This window comes from Acipenser ruthenus, chromosome 56 (assembly GCF_902713425.1).
Source record: "Acipenser ruthenus chromosome 56, fAciRut3.2 maternal haplotype, whole genome shotgun sequence".
Taxonomy (NCBI): Eukaryota; Metazoa; Chordata; class Actinopteri; order Acipenseriformes; family Acipenseridae; genus Acipenser; species Acipenser ruthenus.
The window spans coordinates 6,817,097-6,829,596 of record NC_081244.1 but is presented as its reverse complement, the minus strand read 5'-3'; the positions used below and the strand labels follow the sequence as shown (position 1 = coordinate 6,829,596).

The window sequence follows — 12,500 nt, the reverse complement described above, 5'->3', positions numbered from 1 at the left end:
CGTGTTGAATTACAAAGCCAGCGATCAAACAACGTGTGTTCATATCATTAATCTCTGAAGTGAAAACAACACATACCGTTTTAATAATAATAATAATAATTATTATTATTATAATAATAATACTTACCGATCTATTCGAACGTCGTTTCTTCGACCCTCTGGTAAACATTACTGTATTCCACTGAGGCAAAAAAAAAATCCAATTTCTTTAAAAGCGAATTAAATAAAAATAAAAATCAATTAATGCAAGTAACAAAGTTTCTCTCTCTCTCTCTAAAGTAACCGCAGCGCCGCTCCTCTGTCTCGGCTGCTCAGCTCCACTGACTCACTCACCCGCTCACTCGCATACCTTTTGTTAAAAAAAACAAAAAAAAAAACCCTGCAGTTAAAATGTAACAGCCATCCCGTCCCGTCCCGTCCCGTCTCTCTGACTCAGTCATTCCAAGGCAGAGGTGCTGCCAAATAGTTTGACATGAACCGAGAGGCGGAGCTTCGCTCTTAAAGGGCCACACACACACACACACACACACACACAGAACACACACACACAAAGAACACACACCACAGAACACACACACACACTGACTGACACTGAACACACACACACACTGACTGACACTGAACACACACACACACTGACTGACACTGAACACACACACACACACTGACTGACACTGAACACAGACACACACACACACTGACTGACTGACTGACACTCAACACACACACACAGAACACACACTGACTGACACTGAACACACACACACACTGACTGACACTGAACACAGACACACACACACACTGACTGACTGACTGACACTCAACACACACACAGAACACACACTGACTGACACTGAACACAGACACACACACACACTGACTGACACTGAACACACACACAGAACACACACACACACACAGACACACACACTGACTGACACTGAACACAGACACACACACACACACACTGACTGACACTGAACACACACACACACTGACTGACACTGACTGACTGACTGACACTCAACACACACACACACACTGACTGACTGACACTCAACACACACACACTGACTGACTGACACTCAACACACACACAGAACACACACTGACTGACACTGAACACACACACACACACACACACACACATACTATCTATCCATCTATACACACACACACACACACACACCTGTCAATATCAAGTTTGCTAAAGCTGTACGCAGTCCGCTGGTTAAAGAAACGGGCTTGTAACCAGGAGGTCCCCGGTTCAAATCCCACCTCAGCCACTGACTCATTGTGTGACCCTGAGCGAGTCACTTAACCTCCTTGTGCTCCGTCTTTCGGGTGAGTCGTAGTTGTAAGTGACTCTGCAGCTGATGCATAGTTCACACACCCTAGTCTCTGTAAGTCGCCTTGGATAAAGGCGTCTGCTAAATAAACAAATAATAATTAAGAATGAGGAGGAGAAAGGGGGTGAGTGAGGAGCGGAGAGATTCAGCTGCATCTCCCCGCGCAGCCGCAACAGAAACCAACGATGGGACACGAGAGCTCGGTTGGCAGGTGAGTTTCCTCCGTGTACAAGACCGAAACAGGACCTGGCCGTGCTACAGTAATACAGCCTTGGATTAGAACAGTGTTATGCCTTTTTTCTTTCATGTATGTGTTCTTATTACTTATCCTACAATAATACAGTCCGTGCGTTTCTCTGTTTAGGTTTCTGCGCAGATTAATTACCATGACCTATTTCATAAAAAATTGATTTCTTCGTGAATTTTTTCAATTATAAATGTATGCTGCGTCACTTTTACGCAAACTGACTTCAAAAAAAAAAAAAAATCTCGTTCAAAGAGTACTAAATTAAATTTAAAAAAGATTTAAACACAAATTAATTTCACACAGACGCATGGTGGGCCAAAATACTTTTTTTTTTATCATAAGGAAGAGCGGTCACGTGATAGCGCCCTATCCCTCCGGTCCTTAAAACATTTTCTCAGTATTACAAAAAAAAAAAATACATCCGTAAATAAGATACAAGCCTTCGAGTTGGGTTTGCACACATCCTCTCAGGTGTGATTTGTTTTTACAGCTGGGACACGCCCCCGGCCCACCTCGTGTCAGAAACCGGGCTGGAGAGCACACCTGGCTGCACACCTGCAATGCCACAAGGACAAGACGGAGAATGATTACAGTGCGACACAATGTCTGCAGGCCGGCAAACAGCAGTGACGTCAAGCATCGCCTGCCTGTCTCCCATGCTGAAAACAACCTGGGAGGGTTTCGTCTGTCAAGCCTGTGGAGCCAGGAACATGGACGGAACACGGGGTCACTTTGCGGCTTGGAGCTTGGTTTCAGGAGGCTGCAAGTTTCAGGAGGCTGCAGGTTTCAGGAGGCTGCAGGTTTCAGGAGGCTGCAGGTTTCAGGAGGCTGCAGGTTTCAGGACGCTGCGCGGCACACCAGACAGGGAGACCTGAGGGTTTGATACAGCAGCGATCTCAGACCAGGCCTCCTGGAACCAGGTTTCAAACCACCGCTGTTCCTGAAAAACTGGTTTTGTGTTCCCTCTCGGCTTTAGTGGGGCTCTATCTGTCTGTCTGTCTGCCTGCCTGTCTGTCTGTCTGTCTGTCTGCAGCTTTAATGAAACTAAACTCTCTTCAGAATGTAGTAAACTAACACAGACACCATGAAGAAGGGATTATATTGTAGCGTCAAACTGAACAGGATTGTGGGGCTCTGTCTGTCTGTCTGTCTGTCTGCCTGCCTGTCGGTCTCTGCATGTCTGTGTGTCTGTCTGTCTGTCTCTCTCTGCAGCTTTAAGAACTCCTCAGTTTGAAAGACTCCCTGCTGTCTTCGCTTCATAGATCAAGTCAGTTCAGCTCCTGACGCACTTAAACCTGCATCTGTTTCTGTTAACAAAACCCTGGAGGTGAAAATGCATTTTATTACCGTCCAGATTCTGAACATTTCTGGAAAACCCAGCCCTGCCTGAACGAGCCTATAAACACAAAACCACCAGCTCACTTAGTGCCTCGAAAAAACTGAACTGCTCCCTCCCTCCCTCACCCCCCTAAGAGAAAGGGTGTTCCCTCCAGTCCAGGGCAGGCTTGAGGCATGGAGACCAAACTGCTCCCTCCCTCCCTCCCTCCCTCACCCTCCTACGAGAAAGGGGGCTCCCTCCAGTCCAGGGCAGGCTTGAGGCACGGAGACTGAACTGCTCCCTCCCTCCCTCACCCCCCTAAGAGAAAGGGTGCTCCCTCCAGTCCAGGGCAGGCTTGAGGCACGGAGACTGAACTGCTCCTTCCCTGTGTGCGTGCGTGCTACACTAGGACGCCTGTGTGTGTGTGTGTGTGTGTGTGTGTGCGTGCTACACTAGGACGCCTGTGTGTGTGCGTGTGTGCTACACTAGGACGCCTGTGTGTGTGTGTGTGTGTGCGTGCTTGCTACACTAGGACGCGTGTGTGTGTGTGTGTGTGTGTGCGTGCGTGCTACACTAGGACGCCTGTGTGTGTGTGTGTGTGTGTGCGTGCGTGCTACACTAGGACGCCTGTGTGTGTGTGTGTGTGTTTGAGCCTCTGTCTTTTCTCAGCGGTTGTTTAGACAGGCAGCGTTCTTCTCTGTTCACACACAAACTGCAGAGCTGTGTTCTGCCATTCAGGGATAAAGAGGCGATGACAGCGGCTTGGGGAATCAGAGAGCACAAATAAACATGGGGAACAGTCACACACGTACCTTACAAGAACAGAGAGAGAGAGAGGGGGGAGAGAGACAGGGATAGAGAGGGGGGGGAGACAGGGATAGAGAGGGGGGAGACAGGGATAGAGAGAGGGGAAGAGAGACAGGGATAGAGAGGAGAGGGAGACAGGGATAGAGAGAGGGGAAGAGAGACAGGGATAGAGAGAGGGGAAGAGAGACAGGGATAGAGAGGAGAGGTAGACAGGGATAGAGAGAGGGGAAGAGAGACAGGGATAGAGAGAGGGGAAGAGAGACAGGGATAGAGAGGGGGGAGACAGGGATAGAGAGGGGAAGAGGGGGAGAGACAAAGACCTGAACAAGAGCATAAGGGAAGCATTGTAAAGCACAGAGAGGTCTGGTAAAGCATAGGGAAGCATTGTAAAGCACAGAGAGGTGTGGTAAAGCATAGGGAAGCATTGTAAAGCACAGAGAGGTCTGGTAAAGCATAGGGAAGCATTGTAAAGCACAGAGAGGTCTGGTAAAGCATAGGGAAGCATTGTAAAGCACAGAGAGGTCTGGTAAAGCATAGGGAAGCATTGCAAAGCACAGAGAGGTCTGGTAAAGCATAGGGAAGCATTATAAAGCACAGAGAGGTGTGGTAAAGCATAGGGAAGCATTGTAAAGCACAGAGAGGTCTGGTAAAGCATATGGAAGCATTGTAAAGCACAGAGAGGTCTGGTAAAGCATAGGGAAGCATTGTAAAGCACAGAGATATATCTATTATGTGTCCAAAACTATTTTTTTTTCAGTTATATAATAAAAATTATAACCTCATTACACAAGAGTAGAATAACACAAATAAAAAATAAAAACTGCACATAAGCGCCATCTAGCGTCGGGAAACGGGAGCGTCCATTGCCGAGCTCAGTGAGGTGTGTTTAAATGGGTCGGGACTTGCACGGGTGTAAATCACAGAATATTTGTGATTTTTTTTTTTTTTTTTTTTAATGACTGGGTTCTATTCTTTAACGATATTCGCCGACGGTGTTTTTCTTTTCTTGTTTTTTTCATTGCTGTTTTTGGCCGGTTTTGACGCGAACAGGAAACGCGGTGTTGGTTCAGGCGAGTGAAGTTTCCGTCTCTCTCGGGGTGTAACCGAGTAAATCTCTGAGGAGCCCGGAGAACACAGGCAGGGTTACAAACATTACAAACTAATTCATGTCAAAACACTTCATGTACATTTTAAACGATACATCTCTCTAACAATGTACACACACACACACACACACAGACACACACACACACACACACAGACACACACACACACACACACACACACACACACACACACACACACACACACACACACACCACTCGCATAACTATTTCAAAACTGAGGTCTCTCTCTAGCGAATTATTAAAATATCGATCTATCGTGTTTTCTCTCTCTCTAATTTAAACTTTTTTAAAACCAAAAATAACAACAAAAAAACCTTTATATTTGTTTTTATATATTTTTTGTGTTAAAAAAATATTTGTTTTAGATTACAATTACAAATTTATTTTAAGAATATTTTTAAAAATATCAGGGTCTAGCGCTGTATATTATAAAGACATTTCAGAGGGCTGGATCGCATCAATATCAGGGTCTAGTGCTGTATATTATAAAGACATTTCAGAGGGCTGGATCGCATCAATATCAGGGTCTAGTGCTATATATTATAAAGACATTTCAGAGGGCTGGATCACATCGATATCAGGGTCTGGTGCTGTATATTATAAAGACATTTCAGAGGGCTGGATCGCATCAATATCAGGGTCTAGTGCTGTATATTATAAAGACATTTCAGAGGGCTGGATCGCATCAATATCAGGGTCTAGTGCTGTACATTATAAAGACATTTCAGAGGGCTGGATCGCATCAATATCAGGGTCTAGTGCTGTACATTATAAAGACATTTCAGAGGGCTGGATCGCATCAATATCAGGGTCTAGTGCTGTATATTATAAAGACATTTCAGAGGGCTGGATCGCATCAATATCAGGGTCTAGTGCTGTACATTATAAAGACATTTCAGAGGGCTGGATCGCATCAATATCAGGGTCTAGTGCTGTACATTATAAAGACATTTCAGAGGGCTGGATCGCATCAATATCAGGGTCTAGTGCTGTACATTATAAAGACATTTCAGAGGGCTGGATCGCATCAATATCAGGGTCTAGTGCTGTATATTATAAAGACATTTCAGAGGGCTGGATCGCATCAATATCAGGGTCTAGTGCTGTACATTATAAAGACATTTCAGAGGGCTGGATCGCATCAATATCAGGGTCTAGTGCTGTATATTATAAAGACATTTCAGAGGGCTGGATTGCATCAATATCAGGGTCTAGCGCTGTATATTATAAAGACATTTCAGAGGGCTGGATCGCATCAATATCAGGGTCTAGCGCTGTATATTATAAAGACATTTCAGAGGGCTGGATCGCATCAATATCAGGGTCTAGTGCTGTATATTATAAAGACATTTCAGAGGGCTGGATCGCATCAATATCAGGGTCTAGTGCTGTATATTATAAAGACAATTCAGAGGGCTGGATCGCGTCGATATCAGGGTCTAGTGCTGTATATTATAAAGACATTTCAGAGGGCTGGATCACATCAATATCAGGGTCTAGTGCTATATATTATAAAGACATTTCAGAGGGCTGGATCGCATCAATATCAGGGTCTAGCGCTGTATATTATAAAGACATTTCAGAGGGGTGGATCGCATCAATATCAGGGTCTAGTGCTGTATATTATAAAGACATTTTAGAGGGCTGGATCGCATCAATATCAGGGTCTAGTGCTATATATTATAAAGACATTTCAGAGGGCTGGATCGCATCAATATCAGGGTCTAGTGCTATATATTATAAAGACATTTCAGAGGGCTGGATCGCATCAATATCAGGGTCTAGCGCTGTATATTATAAAGACATTTCAGAGGGCTGGATCGCATCAATATCAGGGTCTAGCGCTGTGTATTATAAAGACATTTCAGAGGGCTGGATCGCATCGATATCAGGGTCTGCTATATATAATTTTCTAGTTTATTAGTGTATTAGGTTATTTTCTGTGTAGATAGATAGACAGAGAAACAGAGAGACAAAACACACAGGTTATAAACTCAGAATAGAATCATTTCAATTTTATCATTTTTTATTTCAGTTTTTTTTAATCAGAGTCCACCATATAGATTTAAATTTAAACACCACCATCATCATCATCATCTTGGTATTAATTTTAATAACACAGTAAATGCACAATTAACACAACACACCAGGAGGCATTGTTTAAAATCACAAACACACCGCACAGAGTATTTTATATAGCAGATATTTACACGAGGATCAGAGAGAGAGAGAGAGAGAGAGAGAGAGAGAGAGAGAGAGAGAGAGAGAGAGAGAGAGAGAGAGAGAGAGAGAGAGAGAGAGAGAGAGAGAGAGAGAGAGAGAGAAATCGTGTATTACACCAAGTCAGTCTTACAGGGCTTTTTTATTTTTTATTATTGTGATTATTTTTGTTCCCTAAATTGTAGTGCTGGGCCAAACATATAACTGCATTGATAGATAGATAGATAGATAGATAGATAGATAGATATATTTGTTTTAGCGTTTTTTCCCATGCTTGAATATTTCTTATAAAAACATCTGAATATATTTTATCTTTCAGTTTGAATGGAATGAATGTTTAATTACAAATACCATGTTATAACTCCAACGATGGGAATCAGACTCCTATTGCACAGCAGTGTCACCCAGTCCAGGTTTTACTACCAGCTTGATCAGCCCCCAGTGTGTCTAGCTAACAAGCTCAGGTGTGTCTGATTATTAAACTCCTAGTGAAACCAGGACTGGATCACAGTGCTGTGCAACGGGAGTCTGATTCCCAGCCCATCAAAGTCCCTCCTTAGGTAGGTCAGCTCTCTCCAGTAGATTACAGATACATTATGAGAGTGTGTTATTTATTCATGTATTCGTGGGTTTGCATGATATTTGTGCATTTAGCATTGAATCTAGAGGCTTGCTGGATCCAGTGGTCAAAGAAAGGGGCTCGATACCAGGAGGTTGAAATCCCAGCTTAGCCACTGACTCCCTGTGTGCGTGCATGCGTGCGGGTGACCCTGAGCAAGTCACTTCACCTCCTTGTGTTCCGTCCTTCGGACGAGACGTCAAACAAACGAGCTCCTATTGGAAGTGACTCTGCAGCAGCAGCAGCAGCAGTTGTTGATGATGCAGAGTTCACCCCCCCTAGTCTCTGTAAGTCGCTCTGGATAACAGCGTCTGCTGAATGACTCGTTAATAATATTAATTTAGAAGGTGCTGCAGGAGTCGATAGGGACGAAGGTCAGTTTGTACAAAGCTGTGCGTTAGTAACGGGAATGCCTGTCCCAGCTCTACAGAAAACTGAAAAACAAACAAGAAAACAAAACCCGCCACCCCTGTGGAACAGCACAGAGACATTCTGCTGGCGATTCCCTTTCCAATTCCTCAAAATCAATCAATCCCCGAATTCCAGTTCCTGGTCAGTCTGAATCCATGCCTGCACACCAGCGATCTGAACCAGAAATCAGAGAATGCATAGCCGGCTCGGGGGCATTTCAACAGACCACCGTCTCGATATATTAAATATATTATCTACAAATCTATCCTTACAACTGGATTCCCTGGGCTGGTTGAAGCGATAGTAAGCCTGCCTTTGAGTCCCAGGAGACTGGGGGATTTAAATAAATGAACTTTGGATGAAACACGAAGAAGATTAGGAACACTCCAACTGAAAACCTGCGAAAGCACAGTTTGTCATTTTTTATTTAACATGTTCAGAAATCATTGTTATGAACATCACCGTATTTAGTTTGAATTTAAAATTGAAATATAATCCAACGATTCCAAACATATATATATATATATATATATATATATACATACATACATATATACATACATACATATACATACATATATAAATATGTGTTCATCATAATTATATTTATGAACAGCTTCGTTCCACTCTCACACACTGATTATTATTAATTATGTATTTTTAATTTTGGTTCGTTGTCATTTCTTTAAAATATTTTTGGATTCATTTTTCCCAGCCCGCCCCGCGTCGATATGTAAACATCACACTTGATTCATAAGCTAGTCAACCTTTTCAAAGCCCCACTTGGCTTATTCGTTTTTTTTGTAGTTTTTGTTTATGCCCCCCCCCTTCCCCCCCCCCCCCCCCACAGATACAACACTCCCACAATTCACCCAGCGCTGCTTACCTACGAGAGAGAAGAGAGAAAGAGAGGGGGAGAGGAGAGGGGAGACAGAAGGGGAGGGGGGTGTACAGAGAGTGGAAGTTAGATACACTGTAAAGCACAGAGTAGTCAGACACAGTGAAGCAGACAGCCTGTCTTCTCCCTGATCACTGCTGTTACTCAACACTGTATACAACGCAGTATACTCTCCTGCCCTGCCCTGTACTGTGATCTCCACTGCAACACGCCTGCTGTGTGCTCCCCACACTGAGCCTCCTCTATTCTCTAACACGCCTGCTGTGCGCTCCCCACACTGAGCCTCCTCTATTCTCTAACACGACTGCTGTGTGCTCCCCACACTGAACCTCCTCTATTCTCTAACACGACTGCTGTGTGCTCCCCACACTGAACCTCCTCTATTCTCTAACACGACTGCTGTGTGCTCCCCACACTGAGCCTCCTCTATTCTCTAACACGACTGCTGTGCGCTCCCCACACTGAACCTCCTCTATTCTCTAACACGACTGCTGTGTGCTCCCCACACTGAGCCTCCTCTATTCTCTAACACGACTGCTGTGCGCTCCCCACACTGAACCTCCTCTATTCTCTAACACGACTGCTGTGTGCTCCCCACACTGAACCTCCTCTATTCTCTAACACACCTGCTGTGTGCTCCCCACACTGAACCTCCTCTATTCTCTAACACGACTGCTGTGTGCTCCCCACACTGAACCTCCTCTATTCTCTAACACGACTGCTGTGCGCTCCCCACACTGAACCTCCTCTATTCTCTAACACACCTGCTGTGTGCTCCCCACACTGAGCCTCCTCTATTCTCTAACACGACTGCTGTGCACTCCCCACACTGAGCCTCCTCTATTCTCTAACACGACTGCTGTGTGCTCCCCACACTGAGCCTCCTCTATTCTCTTAGATAGCCATCCTCATAGACTCTTCTCTGCAATGCTCTTCAATACCAGGTATAGATCTCCTCTCCTCTCCCCTCTCCCCGTGTCACTCACCAGCCTCTCCTCTCACATCTGGTTGGCGAATGAGGTGGGCGCCCCCTGCTGGTTGTACTCCCCTCCTTGGTTGTACCCCTCCTGCTGCCCGTAGTCTGGCTGGTAGCCCCCCTGGGAGTAGGGGTCTGGCTGGCCGTACCCCTGGGGTTCCTGCACGTAGCCCGGGGCCCCGAAGCTCTCAGGGGCCAGCTGCTTCTCCTGGGAGGGGGGAGGGTGGCGCATGAAGGGGGCGATCCAGCCGGTCTCCTTGAACACAAACCACAGGTTACCAACCCAGAGAACGAAGTTCAGGAACCCGAAAACCTGAGAGAGAGAGGGGAGAGAGAGAGAGAGAGAGGGGAGAGAGAGGGGAGAGAGGCGAGAGAGAGAGAGAGAGAGAGAGAGAGAGGCGAGAGAGAGAGAGAAAATATTAGTGTGTGTCACTAAACTGTGGGTATATCTGTGTGTCTCTCAGTGAGTGTCTCCCAGTGTGCGTGTGTGTCTCTCAGTGTGTGTGTGTGTCTCTGTTTACCACGGAGGTGTTGAGTCCTGACATGACGGGGCCATGTTTCTCGCTGCACTTGTTCCCCTCGATCTTGCATGCTTTGATCAGGGTCATCACGTGCTCGGGGTCCGTGGCGTCCTTCACATCAGTCAGACCCTTCGCCCAGACGTACAAGCTGACCAGCCACAGGAACGTAAACACCACGGTAACCAAGAAGTCCTGAGAGAGGGGGAGAGAGAGAGAGAGAGAGAGAGAGAGAGAGAGAGAGAGAGAGAGAGAGAGACACACACACCATGGTCACCGCAAAGTCCTGAGGAGAGAGGAGAGAGTCACACACACACACACACACACACACACACACACACACACACCACGAAGTCCTGAGAGAGAGCGAGAGAGAGAGAGTCACGCACTGAGACACACACACACACCACAGTCACCACAAAGTCCTGAGAGAGAGGAGAGAGTCACACACACACCATGAAGTCCTGAGAGAGGAGAGAGAGACAGAGAGAGAGTCACGCACTGAGACACACACACACACACACCGTCACAGGAAGTCTTTCTCCCTCTCCCTTTCCCCCCCTCTCCTCTCACTCACAATCATGGGTCCCTGTGACGACACACAAAATGATTCTTGGTGATACATCTCCCTCCTGACCTGTGAGGGCGCTGTGTAAAGGGAACAGAGTGCCCAGAATCGACCCGGAAGAGAAACGACGTGGCAGCCGTGGATTGGAGGAGCTGTTGCACTCGTTAACCAAGGGGGTCATGATTGATGTTACAAAAGGGGACCGTGCGAAGTGATCTGTTCCTTTGTAATGGTTAACGCTAACCGGAAGCAGTCCTGTCTTGTGAACCGCGAGTGTTTTGTTTGTCGTGTCTAAATTTAGACGGCTTACACGATCCGGAGCGGGCGCCAAAGGCCAGCACTAAACCCGGACAACGTTTCACTATTTCACGGAGAACTGCAATTACACCACGAGCACTTGTAGCACTCACTGTGGACTTGTGTTTGTGTTACGTGTGTGTGTTTAAGAACGGGACTGTTTATAAAACCCCATTGCACCTGGATCACCGCTGCACACCTGCACATTGTAAACCACTTCACCACAGTCTGTTATTCTCTCCCTTCTCCCTCTCATACTCACGATGATGGGCCCCTTGTTGGTCTCTCGGTACTTGGCCTGGAGGAAGATGTAGGTGACGAGGGCAGCGAGGGAGTAGAGGAAGACTAAGACAGCGACGGTGACGAAGAACTCTGCGGAGGAGGAGTAATCCCCCTCCAAGAAGATGCGCTCCTCCGGCCCCCTGCAGGTCGGAGCGTCGAAGTACACCTGGTGCAGCCTGGAGAGGGGAAGAGACAGGGGTTCAAATCACTGTTTCTATTGAAGACACAGAGAAAGACTTCTAGTGGAAACGTTTGCCATTGAATTTATGAAGTTTCTTCCAGTGTTTCTATTGAAGACGCTGAGAAAGACTTCTAATTGAAATGTTTGCCATTGAATTTATGACGTTTCTTCCAGTGTTTCTATTGAAGACTTCTCGTTGGCTCTCATTGAGTTTGCATTGCAGTCTGTGACTCGGACCCCCAGCCTGGCCGTGTCTCTCACCTGAAGGGATAGTCGAACTCCACCTTGATGTTCAGGTCGCTCTCAGTCTTGTTCTTGCAGTCGACGCTCAGCCGGAATTCTCCCGAGTAGCTGCCACACGTAGCGAACGCGAAGATGGAAAAGACCTGGAAGAGAGGGAGAGAAAATAAAAACTCATTCTGCAACCCTGGTTGGCAAAATGTTATACCACAGCTCCACCTTGTGGCTGTATGGTACTATTGCATCACTTGGTTTACCTGAAGAACGCAATTCATTTTACCATGGTAAATTTGCTTTATAATTTTGCAGTTTTTCCATGATTATAGTATGCATTTTTCGCAGCTTACACTGACTTTACCAGACCTCTCTGTGCTTTACAATGCTTCCCTATGCTTTACCAGACCTCTCTGTGCTTTACAATGCTTCCCTATGCTTTACCAGA

At 46.0% G+C, this 12,500-nt stretch overlaps 2 protein-coding genes across 4 annotated transcripts in view; both read right to left on the bottom strand.

Moving 5' to 3' along the window:
• LOC117404199 (prickle planar cell polarity protein 3) overlaps positions 1–413 on the bottom strand; it is a 21,918-nt gene extending 21,505 nt beyond the window's left edge. The window contains exon 1 of the mRNA XM_059017322.1: positions 128–413. Within this exon, the coding sequence (XP_058873305.1) occupies positions 128–169 (42 nt within the window). The 5' untranslated portion in view covers positions 170–413. The remainder of the gene's footprint in view (positions 1–127) is intronic.
• A 6,443-nt stretch (positions 414–6,856) lies between these two features.
• Positions 6,857–12,500, bottom strand: part of LOC117404201 (synaptophysin-like) — a 10,561-nt gene continuing 4,917 nt past the window's right edge. The window contains exons 3-7 of one of the 3 annotated variants that reach the window (XM_059017399.1): positions 12,080–12,204; positions 11,618–11,813; positions 10,494–10,685; positions 9,983–10,285; positions 6,857–8,984 (exon numbers count right to left, since the gene is read on the bottom strand). In XM_059017399.1, the coding sequence (XP_058873382.1) occupies positions 9,995–10,285; positions 10,494–10,685; positions 11,618–11,813; positions 12,080–12,204 (804 nt within the window). In that variant the 3' untranslated portion in view covers positions 6,857–8,984; positions 9,983–9,994. The remainder of the gene's footprint in view (positions 8,985–9,982; positions 10,286–10,493; positions 10,686–11,617; positions 11,814–12,079; positions 12,205–12,500) is intronic. The other 2 variants (XM_059017400.1, XM_059017401.1) reach the window with 2 other exon arrangements.